The 13,858-nt window shown below is 39.1% G+C and overlaps 1 protein-coding gene across 1 annotated transcript in view; it reads left to right on the plus strand.

The window, feature by feature from the left end:
• The first annotated feature begins 1,389 nt into the window (after window positions 1-1,389).
• The window catches only part of LOC128231595 (prion-like-(Q/N-rich) domain-bearing protein 25), a 33,421-nt gene continuing 20,952 nt past the window's right edge, over window positions 1,390-13,858 (plus strand). Inside the window, exons 1-10 of the mRNA XM_052944617.1 lie at window positions 1,390-1,528; window positions 1,789-1,905; window positions 2,401-2,487; window positions 2,954-3,097; window positions 3,398-3,481; window positions 3,699-3,842; window positions 4,313-4,390; window positions 4,522-4,593; window positions 4,747-4,830; window positions 5,221-5,349. Coding sequence (XP_052800577.1) covers window positions 1,405-1,528; window positions 1,789-1,905; window positions 2,401-2,487; window positions 2,954-3,097; window positions 3,398-3,481; window positions 3,699-3,842; window positions 4,313-4,390; window positions 4,522-4,593; window positions 4,747-4,830; window positions 5,221-5,349 — 1,063 coding nt within the window. The 5' untranslated portion in view covers window positions 1,390-1,404. The remainder of the gene's footprint in view (window positions 1,529-1,788; window positions 1,906-2,400; window positions 2,488-2,953; window positions 3,098-3,397; window positions 3,482-3,698; window positions 3,843-4,312; window positions 4,391-4,521; window positions 4,594-4,746; window positions 4,831-5,220; window positions 5,350-13,858) is intronic.

Raw genomic sequence — 13,858 nt, forward strand, 5'->3', positions numbered from 1 at the left:
ACAGTCAAGCGGTTAGCGAAATACAGAAGACTTTGGACTAAAAGCTTGCTATATAAATGATATTAAGGTTAGCGCTGTGGTTGGCGACCTGGGTTCAATTCCCGGCCTGGTGGCATGTGAGTTTGGTTAGTGGTCACCAAGCCGGACAAGTGGGTTTCTCAGGGAACTCAGGTTTCCCACACAACACAAAACCACACTCTCGTGCAACATAATTCATATTAAAAACAAATAGATGTTTTCTGAATGTATACATTTGCAACCCATTACAAGTCAACGGAGATCGGGGAAGCATTAAGATTGATAGCAGAGAATATACATTGCTCTTGTAAATAAAGCCGTTTTCCTATATACGGTCGTTAAATTATGTATGGGATTCCACAACTGTCGATGATTCTGTTTTTTTTATCGATATGTAACAATTCATTGATTCATGCGCATTCAATCTTAGAATTTGCTAAAAAGCGAAATGTTTAAGGGCTTGAATTCCGATTTGATATTTGTGACGTTTTATGTCATGCAGTTGTTTGTTTATTTAATTTCTTTTCCCATTCAAACAATCACTATACAGCATATGCCATATTCTCAATAACCATATGTCCTTCTTATCGGCAAAGTGAAGCATTTTAGCAAATTTTAACAATATAGAAGTATGACCAAATATGTCTTATTTGAACTTCTGATGATGGTTTACCTCTTTTACAAGAATTTTGTTTAAATGTAGAAACATAAAAATGATCCAAACGAAACTCTTTCAAAATCTAGTTCTGAGTCCGCAGGCTAGCGAAAATCTTGTATGGTTTATTACTTTACATACTATCCGTCTTTCCGGTGGTTAGTTAAACGGGGATCCAGTGTACTAGTGCTAATTATAGGCTTGCCCACGTAAAATGAGTAGCTGTAACCGGGCTACACATTGTCTGTAAACTTTGCCCAAAACCTAAGAATGTTAATGCTTTCCTTTTCACAAACCCCAATTCATAGTCCGGTCATGTCGCAAAATAACACCGTTAACAAAGTGTTTTGCCACACAATAGGTCACTTCACTGTGATCAGAAGTAAACAATTAAGGCAATCGTGGTCGACTTTATCAAGATCGATGCGATGAATCAAACGATGATAGCAATTAAGCGCAAATTTCGGTAATTCAAAATAAGAAAATTTCTTATAGTTTATTGAACGCTTTTTGAACGACACTGGGGTTATTCATATGATAAATTATCTTGGTCTTATGACCTTTAAAGTTTATGTAATGAAAGACAATACTTTATATTTATACAGACTTGACGTGTATAAGCATCGATAGTCTGTCATATCTTATTATATAATGGGTTGAGGACATAAAGGTATCATATCTAGGCGTTTTATTATCGAGCTTGGTAAAGTGTATATTGAAGTTATATTAAAATGCTTTTTACAGGCAAGTTTCATCCATTATACGCACTGCTTTTATTTCAGAACGCGATTTTGAAAACGAGCTTTCTGTTTGCTGTTTTGGTGATTGTTGCAAACGTGCAACTAACCATAGCAGGTAATATTTTTTCCTATCAATTCGATAAATCATAAATCATTGTCGTCATTCGGTCTTTTGATAGGAAATATAATTAACAACTATTTGACATTCAAAACAATTCAGACCTACCCCATCCTACTTCCTGCGGCCTGACCTTTCGTTTGAAGCTTTGACTATATGTAATTGCAAACTTTCACTTTCGTCCTCTGATGTCATCCTGCATCGAAATTGCAGCATTAAACATCCAATAATGCGTGGCCATTTTCTTTATAATGCAGTTGCCCTAGACGCCACGTGCACCTTCGACTGCGATTGCACTGTGGCAAATTCAAAATGTTCTACTACGTGTGTTTGTGCCGATGGTTACACCAAAGAAAGCACAGCGTGTAAAGCAAGTAAGTAACGCAGCTTTGTGCAAGATAACGCTGCATGTAATCATCATTTTAGTTCAATAGAAGAGCCTATCATTTGGTAATATGTTATCACTATGTATACATGCACATGTACCTGTAGCAACAAGTAGTTGTAAAAGTTGCTGAAGGGCTGGGATTCAAGTCGTTGTAAATAAAATATATACGTGTAACTGATATTGTCTTAAATCACTCTTTTTGGGCTTTCATAAATGTCCCTCTTAAATACGATGTAGACATACCATGATGAAGTAAGGTACAAAAAGATGTCCGCGTGCACGTGTCTGCTCATATGTTATTTAGACCTAGATTGTATATACTGGAGTCCTCAATCACATAAATATAATCGAATTGACCTTACATCAACTACTTGTACTGTAAATAGAACTCTTAATTTTCAACGATCATCATTAACAGAGAAGCTGATTCGACGACTTAATGTGTACGTGTTATAAAATATAATCAAACCCTTTATTTCAGACTACGGTACGGCTTGCACAAGTGACCCGGACTGTATAACCAATGGGAAATGCGACCTCTTTAGTAATCCCCAAGTTTGTGCTATAAGTAAGCGCCCTGGTAGTATTAGCATGAAATATAAAATATCTATATATATCTACAAAACTTATGTTTATGGACCATTGAAGAGAATCAACTTGTATTTATATTAAAATTGCAATGACAAAAAACATCTGATCATTTCCTATGATGTAAATATTTTACGTTTTTGCTCCATATAATAAGAGACTTATTTGCAGAAAAAGAAAATAGGAAATAATTAAAAAAAATATTTGTGTCCATAAATAAATAGGTCATTTACGTCCGATATCAGTATCACTGAAATGAAAAAAGAAGAAATTCTATAACTGTTTGTTTAATGAAGCATTGGTCATTTATTGTTTCATCTTTGTAATCAGCAAGCTTTGAAATGCTACCAATATAACATGGGTTCACCACGTACCACATTAAAACATAATCGTCAAGGAAAAATCAGAAAAAGCGTTTATTTGTAGGCCGAATAATTTAATTTTAGAGGAGGGCGACACATGCAATGATGGCACTACTGACAATTCTGCCTACTGTGTCTCTAACGCCGCGTGTACAGGAACGGCCAACACATTATGTGCATGCAGCTCCGGCTACACTGTAGATGCAACTACGAAACTTTGTGAGGCGGGTAAGCTCATTAAATTCGGCTTATCCTATTCTTATTTCTATTACTGTCTATACTTTTAGTTTTCTTATAGCCCATTATACAAATAAATAAAGTGTTTAGTCAAATAGCTGTTGCAATAATGACTTAAATAATTGTAGAGTTGAAATAAAATTTTGTTGCAATAGAACTTTTAAATTGTGACCTATATCAGTTAATTAAATATTACTTCAAATCTAGATGGATACATCAATTAAAGCATATACATATCACTTTAAAGCTTAGATTACTTCTAGCATCGTATCCTTGGCGACTCATTTTCAGACACTGGAACAACTTGCGTGAGCGCAACACACTGTTCCACTGGCGTATGTGATACTAAAATTTCCCCAGCGAAGTGCAAAATCGGTAACCTGTTTTACATTACATACGTTGTTTTTATACCGTGAATTGCAGATGCCATTCAATACACTATAACACATCACTTATATTTAGTTCTATTCTCAATAAGCATTTAGTAATTAGTTTTATTAGGCTCAATCCTAAATTATATGATTATGAATGATAGAGTTTCTCTTTTTAGATATGAAATGAACGGCACTTGCGATATATAAAACTATTCCAGGACATGGGGAAGATTGTAACGACGGCACTTTAGACAATTCTGCGAGCTGTGTCACCGGCGCTGCATGTCCTTCATACTCAACTACTGCTGTGCAGTGTGCATGTGAAGCTTCCTACACGGCAGCTTCAACTCTTTGTGGTTCAAGTGAGCAATTTAATCAGTATCTCTTACATGTATTTTAACATTACTATTAATTCATTATAAGGCACATATATTGGGTTTTCATTGGTGCACACATGCACGTTTTTAAACTAGTATACTCAGGATCTGATACGATTTTAATTTGTAAATATCCGATTTACCACATAAGTCATGCTAACTATGTAATCAAAGTCACTTGTAATATAGTAAAGTATTGTACTCATACTTTATGAAAGATTAAACTGTTACCTCCCTGAAGTTTATCTCTTTCATCACGCAATACCATTTGATGGATATATGAAGCCAGATAAAGCCAAAGAATATAAATCTATAATATATTTTAAAGAACATATCCCATTTCAACATATCATCGGTTAATATATGAGCATAAAAGGCTAGTCTCAATAACCATGATTCAAGTAAAACAAATGTCACTGTTACAATCAAATTATTTATGTTTACTTTTTTGCCAGATATTGACGTCGCCTGTGCTGCGGACACTGACTGCATCGCAAACCATGTGTGTGATACATCGCTAGTGTGCAAGAAGGGTAATAAATTACTTATAAATTAACAAAGGACAAACTGCATATTTATAATAGTTGAAAATAAAGAAAAACATCATAATTAGCATATTAAACATCACTGCTTTACTTATTCATACATACTAACTATATTCCAGATCTCGGTCAGAATTGTGGTAGTAACGCTGAATGTGTATCACCTGCAACATGTGCTACGACTTGCAAAGTGGGTAAGCATATCACGCGTTATGATATCAACACGTATATGCAGAACATAATTTAGGCAAATGTAAATATTTTAACACTGAAATTATTATATCATGAGTTTGATGTTCATGTTTTATTTTTAAAGAAAATGCATGATATTACTGACGATGTTTAAGGTCTCGGGGAAACCTGTGCTGCTGATGCAGATTGTTCAGCCGGATTTTGCGATACCACTGTGACGCCAAACAAATGCTTGATCAGTATGTATTACAATATTATTGGCAGTTCTACTTTGAAAAATACAAAGACAAAACATGTTTATAGCAGTGTATATTTCCCATCGACAATCGATCCTTATTAAAGTATTGTACTCACCTTATTCAAATAGCATAACAGGAACAAAATAAAAAGTAACATTAACCTTATAGTAGAATAATGGTACAGCACCTATACTTCGACCCAACAAATCCACTTCACATATTTGATATATATATGTTGGAAATTTATTTATGTTAAGGTTTCTACATTTGAAAGGCCAGTTGTTATTCAATTCCAATACACTTCTATGAACACATGCATGTTTCAACCATAGGTAATTTAAGTTCAACATACATTTACTGTATTAAAAAGGCAATGCCTTGTAAATTTAGAGGCCACCGAAGCTGGATGTACCACGGACGACCATTGTGTTGAAAACGCTCAGTGTACGTCTAGTTCCTGTGCATGCAAATCTGGCTACACTAAGGATCATGCATCTACAGCTACATACTGCAAAGGAAGTAAGTCTGATGGAGCTAATAACTGCATTGACTTTGGAGCATTGATATTGACGGCCATATTAATGTTTTAAATGTTTCGTAAGCACGCGGTTATCCTGTCATGATGTACATATACCACATTAAAAGCTTTAAATGAACAAAGATTGATTAAAAAACTTCTTTCGAATCGAAGATTGGAGGACACATATAAGAAATAGTACCTGAAAAGTAACATAGCTTAATATTATTCGAAATGCTTAAACATAATAGTCTGTAAATATATTCTAGGGACACAGAATACTGCTATAATTCGTGTTTAGGGATAATGGTGTTGCCATTGCTTAAGGTGACCGTGTAACCATTGCCTAAGATGACAGCAAAATCATTGTTATAGGCGAAAATGTAACCATTGATATAACGACAGTGTAGTCATTACTGTAAGTGACATTGTAGCTTTTTCTATGAGAGAAAGTTTAGTCATTGTCTAAGGAGAAAACGTAGTTATTGCTGTAGGTGACAGTTTAGCAATCGCCATAGGTGACAGTGAAGCCATTGCTATAATTGACAGTGTAGCCACTGGTATAAGGGACAGTGTAGCTATTGATATAAATGACACTGTAGCCATTGCCATAGGTGACAGTGTAGCCATTGATATAGGTGACAGTGTAGCCATTGCTATTGTTGACAGTGTAGCCATTGCTATTGTTGACAGTGTAACCATTGCTATAGGTGACAGTGTAGCCATTGCTATTGTTGACAGTGTAGCCATTGCTATTGTTGACAGTGTAACCATTGCTATATGTGACAGTGTAACCATTGATATTGTTGACAGTGTAACCATTGATATTGTTGACAGTGTAACCATTGATATTGTTGACAGTGTAACCATTGATATTGTTGACAGTGTAACCATTGATATTGTTGACAGTGTAACCATTGATATTGTTGACAGTGTAACCATTGATATTGTTGACAGTGTAACCATTGATATTGTTGACAGTGTAACCATTGATATTGTTGACAGTGTAGCCATTGCTATGGGTGACAGTGTAACCATTGCTATGGGTGACAGTGTAACCATTGCTATATGTGACAGTGTAGCCATTACTATAGGTGACAGTGTAGCCATTGCTATTGTTGACAGTGTAACCATTGCTATAGTTGACAGTGTAACCATTGCTATATGTGACAGTGTAGCCATTGCTATAGGTGACAGTGTAGCCATTGCTATGGGTGACAGTGTAGCCATTGCTATATGTGATAGTGTAGCCATTGCTATTGTTGACAGTGTAACCATTGCTATATGTGACAGTGTAGCCATTGCTATTGTTGACAGTGTAACCATTGCTATATGTGACAGTGTAGCCATTACTATAGGTGACAGTGTAGCCATTGCTATTGTTGACAGTGTAACCATTGCTATAGTTGACAGTGTAACCATTGCTATATGTGACAGTGTAGCCATTACTATAGGTGACAGTGTAGCCATTGCTATGGGTGACAGTGTAGCCATTGCTATTGTTGACAGTGTAACCATTGCTATAGGTGACAGTGTAGCCATTACTATAGGTGACAGTGTAGCCATTGCTATTGTTGACAGTGTAACCATTGCTATAGTTGACAGTGTAACCATTGCTATATGTGACAGTGTAGCCATTACTATAGGTGACAGTGTAGCCATTGCTATTGTTGACAGTGTAACCATTGCTATATGTGACAGTGTAGCCATTACTATAGGTGACAGTGTAGCCATTGCTATTGTTGACAGTGTAACCATTGCTATAGTTGACAGTGTAACCATTGCTATATGTGACAGTGTAGCCATTACTATAGGTGACAGTGTAGCCATTGCTATTGTTGACAGTGTAACCATTGCTATATGTGACAGTGTAGCCATTGCTATATGTGACAGTGTAGCCATTGCTATAGGTGACAGTGTAACCATTGCTATTGTTGACAGTGTAGCCATTGCTATATGTGACAGTGTAGCCATTGCTATGGGTGACAGTGTAACCATTGCTATATGTGACAGTGTAGCCATTGCTATGGGTGACAGTGTAACCATTGCTATTGTTGACAGTGTAACCATTACTATAGGTGACAGTGTAGCCATTGCTATATGTGACAGTGTAACCATTGCTATGGGTGACAGTGTAGCCATTGCTATATGTGACAGTGTAGCCATTACTATAGGTGACAGTGTAGCCATTGCTATTGTTGACAGTGTAGCCATTGCTATATGTGACAGTGTAACCATTACTATAGGTGACAGTGTAGCCATTGCTATAGTTGACAGTGTAGCCATTGATATTGTTGACAGTGTAGCCATTGCTATAGTTGACAGTGTAACCATTGCTATATGTGACAGTGTAGCCATTACTATAGGTGACAGTGTAGCCATTGCTATTGTTGACAGTGTAACCATTGCTATATGTGACAGTGTAGCCATTGCTATATGTGACAGTGTAGCCATTGCTATAGTTGACACTGTAGCCATTGCTATGGGTGACAGTGTAACCATTGCTATATGTGACAGTGTAGCCATTGCTATGGGTGACAGTGTAACCATTGCTATTGTTGACAGTGTAACCATTGCTCCAGGTGACAGTGTAGCCATTGCTATGGGTGACAGTGTAGCCATTGCTATAGGTGACAGTGTAGCCATTGCTATATGTGACAGTGTAGCCATTACTATAGGTGATAGTGTAGCCATTGCTATAGTTGACAGTGTAACCATTGCTATGGGTGACAGTGTAGCCATTGCTATATGTGACAGTGTAGCCATTGCTATAGGTGACAGTGTAGCCATTACTATAGGTGACAGTGTAACCATTACTATAGGTGATAGTGTAGCCATTGCTATGGGTGACAGTGTAACCATTGCTATATGTGACAGTGTAGCCATTACTATAGGTGACAGTGTAGCCATTGCTTTAGGTGACAGTGTAGCCATTGCTTTAGGTGACAGTGTAGCCATTGCTATAGGTGACAGTGTAGCCATTGCTATATGTGACAGTGTAGCCATTACTATAGGTGACAGTGTAGCCATTGCTTTAGGTGACAGTGTAGCCATTGCTTTAGGTGACAGTGTAGCCATTGCTATAGGTGACAGTGTAGCCATTACTATAGGTGACAGTGTAACCATTACTATAGGTGATAGTGTAGCCATTGCTATGGGTGACAGTGTAACCATTGCTTTAGGTGACAGTGTAGCCATTACTATAGGTGACAGTGTAGCCATTGCTTTAGGTGACAGTGTAGCCATTGCTTTAGGTGACAGTGTAGCCATTGCTATGGGTGACAGTGTAGCCATTGCTATATGTGACAGTGTAACCATTGCTATGGGTGACAGTGTAGCCATTGCTATATGTGACAGTGTAGCCATTACTATAGGTGATAGTGTAGCCATTGCTATGGGTGACAGTGTAACCATTGCTATATGTGACAGTGTAGCCATTACTATAGGTGATAGTGTAGCCATTGCTATGGGTGACAGTGTAACCATTGCTCCAGGTGACAGTGTAGCCATTGCTATGGGTGACAGTGTAGCCATTGCTATATGTGACAGTGTAGCCATTACTATAGGTGACAGTGTAACCATTGCTATGGGTGACAGTGTAGCCATTGCTATAGTTGACAGTGTAGCCATTGCTATAGGTGACAGTGTAACCATTGCTATAGTTGACAGTGTAGCCATTGCTATAGGTGACAGTGTAACCATTGCTATAGGTGACAGTGTAGCCATTGCTATAGGTGACAGTGTAGCCATTACTATAGGTGACAGTGTAGCCATTACTATATGTGACAGTGTAGCCATTACTATAGGTGACAGTGTAGCCATTGCTATATGTGACAGTGTAGCCATTACTATAGGTGACAGTGTAGCCATTGCTATATGTGACAGTGTAGCCATTACTATAGGTGACAGTGTAGCCATTGCTATATGTGACAGTGTAGCCATTACTATAGGTGACAGTGTAGCCATTACTATAGGTGACAGTGTAACCATTGCTATGGGTGACAGTGTAGCCATTGCTATATGTGACAGTGTAGCCATTACTATAGTTGACAGTGTAGCCATTACTATAGGTGACAGTGTAGCCATTGCTATAGTTGACAGTGTAGCCATTGCTATATGTGACAGTGTAACCATTACTATAGGTGATAGTGTAGCCATTGCTATATGTGACAGTGTAACCATTGCTATATGTGACAGTGTAGCCATTACTATAGGTGACAGTGTAGCCATTGCTATTGTTGACAGTGTAACCATTACTATATGTGACAGTGTAGCCATTGCTATATGTGACAGTGTAGCCATTACTATAGGTGACAGTGTAGCCATTGCTATTGTTGACAGTGTAACCATTGCTATAGTTGACAGTGTAACCATTGCTATATGTGACAGTGTAGCCATTGCTATGGGTGACAGTGTAGCCATTGCTATGGGTGACAGTGTAGCCATTACTATAGGTGACAGTGTAGCCATTGCTATTGTTGACAGTGTAACCATTGCTATATGTGACAGTGTAGCCATTGCTATATGTGACAGTGTAACCATTACTATAGGTGACAGTGTAGCCATTGCTATATGTGACAGTGTAACCATTGCTATGGGTGACAGTGTAGCCATTGCTATATGTGACAGTGTAGCCATTACTATAGTTGACAGTGTAGCCATTACTATAGGTGACAGTGTAACCATTGCTATGGGTGACAGTGTAGCCATTGCTATATGTGACAGTGTAGCCATTGCTAAAGGTGACAGTGTAGCCATTACTATAGTTGACAGTGTAACCATTGCTATAGTTGACAGTGTAGCCATTACTATAGGTGACAGTGTAACCATTGCTATGGGTGACAGTGTAGCCATTGCTATATGTGACAGTGTAGCCATTGCTATAGGTGACAGTGTAGCCATTACTATAGGTGATAGTGTAACCATTGCTATGGGTGACAGTGTAGCCATTGCTATATGTGACAGTGTAGCCATTGCTATAGGTGACAGTGTAACCATTGCTATGGGTGACAGTGTAGCCATTGCTATATGTGACAGTGTAGCCATTGCTATAGTTGACAGTGTAACCATTGCTATAGTTGACAGTGTAGCCATTACTATAGGTGACAGTGTAGCCATTACTATGGGTGACAGTGTAGCCATTGCTATGGGTGACAGTGTAACCATTGCTATAGTTGACAGTGTAGCCATTGATATAGGTGACAGTGTAACCATTGCTATTGTTGACAGTGTAACCATTGCTATAGGTGACAGTGTAGCCATTGCTATAGGTGACAGTGTAGCCATTGATATAGGTGACAGTGTAGCCATTGATATAGGTGACAGTGTAGCCATTGCTATAGGTGACAGTGTAGCCATTGCTTTAGGTGACAGTGTAGCCATTGCTATAGGTGACAGTGTAACCATTGCTATAGGTGACAGTGTAGCCATTGATATAGGTGACAGTGTAGCCATTGATATAGGTGACAGTGTAGCCATTGATATATGTGACAGTGTAGCCATTGCTATAGGTGACAGTGTAGCCATTGCTATAGGTGACAGTGTAGCCATTGCTATGGGTGACAGTGTAGCCATTGCTATAGGTGACAGTGTAGCCATTGATATAGGTGACAGTGTAGCCATTGCTATAGGTGACAGTGTAGCCATTGCTATAGGTGACAGTGTAGCCATTGCTATAGGTGACAGTGTAACCATTGCTATAGGTGACAGTGTAGCCATTGCTATGGGTGACAGTGTAGCCATTGCTATAGGTGACAGTGTAGCCATTGATATAGGTGACAGTGTAGCCATTGCTATAGGTGACAGTGTAGCCATTGCTTTAGGTGACAGTGTAGCCATTGCTATAGGTGACAGTGTAACCATTGCTTTAGGTGACAGTGTAGCCATTGCTATAGGTGACAGTGTAGCCATTGCTATAGGTGACAGTGTAGCCATTGATATAGGTGACAGTGTAGCCATTGATATAGGTGAAAGTGTAGCCATTACTATGGGTGACAGTGTAACCATTGCTATAGGTGACAGTGTAGCCATTGCTATAGGTGACAGTGTAGCCATTGCTATAGGTGACAGTGTAGCCATTGCTATAGGTGACAGTGTAGCCATTGCTATAGGTGACAGTGTAACCATTGCTATTGTTGACAGTGTAGCCATTGCTATAGGTGACAGGGTAGCCATTGATATAGGTGACAGTGTAGCCATTGATATAGGTGACAGGGTAGCCATTGATATAGGTGACAGTGTAACCATTGCTATAGGTGACAGTGTAGCCATTGCTATAGGTGACAGTGTAGCCATTGATATAGGTGACAGTGTAGCCATTGATATAGGTGACAGTGTAGCCATTGCTTTAGGTGACAGTGTAGCCATTGCTATAGGTGACAGTGTAGCCATTGCTATAGTTGACAGTGTAGCCATTGCTATTGTTGACAGTGTAACCATTGCTATAGGTGACAGTGTAACCATTGCTATAGGTGACAGTGTAGCCATTGCTATAGGTGACAGTGTAGCCATTGCTATAGGTGACAGTGTAGCCATTGATATTGGTGACAGTGTAGCCATTGCTATAGGTGACAGTGTAGCCATTGATATTGGTGACAGTGTAGCCATTGATATTGGTGACAGTGTAGCCATTGCTATAGGTGACAGTGTAGCCATTGCTATATGTGACAGTGTAGTCATTGCTTTAGGTGACAGTGTAGCCATTACTATAGTTGACAGTGTAACCATTGCTATAGGTGACAGTGTAGCCATTGATATAGGTGACAGTGTAGCCATTGATATAGGTGACAGTGTAGCCATTGCTAAAGGTGACAGTGTAGCCATTACTATAGGTGACAGTGTAGCCATTGCTTTATGTGACAGTGTAGCCATTGCTATATGTGACAGTGTAGCCATTGCTATATGTGACAGTGTAGTCATTGCTTTAGGTGACAGTGTAGCCATTACTTTAGGTGACAGTGTAGCCATTGCTATAGGTGACAGTGTAGCCATTGCTTTAGGTGACAGGGTAGCCATTACTATAGTTGACAGTGTAGCCATTGCTATAGGTGACAGTGTAGCCATTGATATAGGTGACAGTGTAGCCATTGCTATAGGTGACAGTGTAGCCATTGCTTTAGGTGACAGTGTAGCCATTACTATAGGTGACAGTGAAGCCATTGCTATAGGTGACAGTGTAGCCATTGCTATAGGTGAAAGTGTAGCCATTGCTATAGGTGACAGTGTAACCATTGCTATGGGTGACAGTGTAGCCATTGCTATAGGTGACAGTGTAGCCATTGCTATAGGTGACAGTGTAGCCATTGCTATAGGTGACAGTGTAGCCATTGCTATTGGTGACAGTGTAGCCATTGCTATAGGTGACAGTGTAGCCATTGCTATGGGTGACAGTGTAGCCATTGCTATAGGTGACAGGGTAGCAATTGATATAGGTGACAGTGTAGCCATTGATATAGGTGACAGTGTAGCCATTGCTATAGGTGACAGTGTAGCCATTGCTATGGGTGACAGTGTAGCCATTGCTATAGGTGACAGTGTAGCCATTGATATAGGTGACAGTGTAGCCATTGCTATAGGTGACAGTGTAGCCATTGCTATAGGTGACAGTGTAGCCATTGATATAGGTGAAAGTGTAGCCATTACTATGGGTGACAGTGTAGCCATTGCTATAGGTGACAGTGTAGCCATTGCTATAGGTGACAGTGTAGCCATTACTATAGGTGACAGTGTAGCCATTGATATAGGTGACAGTGTAGCCATTGCTATAGGTGACAGTGTAGCCATTGCTTTAGGTGACAGTGTAGCCATTGCTATAGGTGACAGTGTAGCCATTGCTATAGGTGACAGTGTAGCCATTGATATAGGTGAAAGTGTAGCCATTGCTATATGTGACAGTGTAACCATTACTATATGTGACAGTGTAGCCATTGATATAGGTGAAAGTGTAGCCATTGCTATAGGTGAAAGTGTAGCCATTGCTATATGTGACAGTGTAACCATTACTATATGTGACAGTGTAGCCATTGATATAGGTGACAGTGTAGCCATTGATATAGGTGACAGTGTAGCCATTGATATAGGTAAAAGTGTAGCCATTGCTATATGTGACAGTGTAACCATTACTATATGTGACAGTGTAGCCATTGATATAGGTGACAGTGTAGCCATTGATATAGGTGACAGTGTAGCCATTGCTATAGGTGACAGTGTAGCCATTGCTATATGTGACAGTGTAACCATTACTATAGGTGACAGTGTAGCCATTGATATTGGTGACAGTGTAGCCATTGCTATAGGTGACAGTGTAGCCATTGATATAGGTGACAGTGTAGCCATTGATATAGGTGACAGTGTAGCCATTGCTATATGTGACAGTGTAACCATTACTATAGGTGACAGTGTAGCCATTGATATTGGTGACAGTGTAGCCATTGCTATAGGTGACAGTGTAGCCATTGCTATAGGTGACAGTGTAGCCATTGATATAGGTGAAAGTGTAGCCATTGATATAGG

Source organism: Mya arenaria, chromosome 4 (genome assembly GCF_026914265.1).
Source record: "Mya arenaria isolate MELC-2E11 chromosome 4, ASM2691426v1".
In the NCBI taxonomy this organism is placed as follows: Eukaryota; Metazoa; Mollusca; class Bivalvia; order Myida; family Myidae; genus Mya; species Mya arenaria.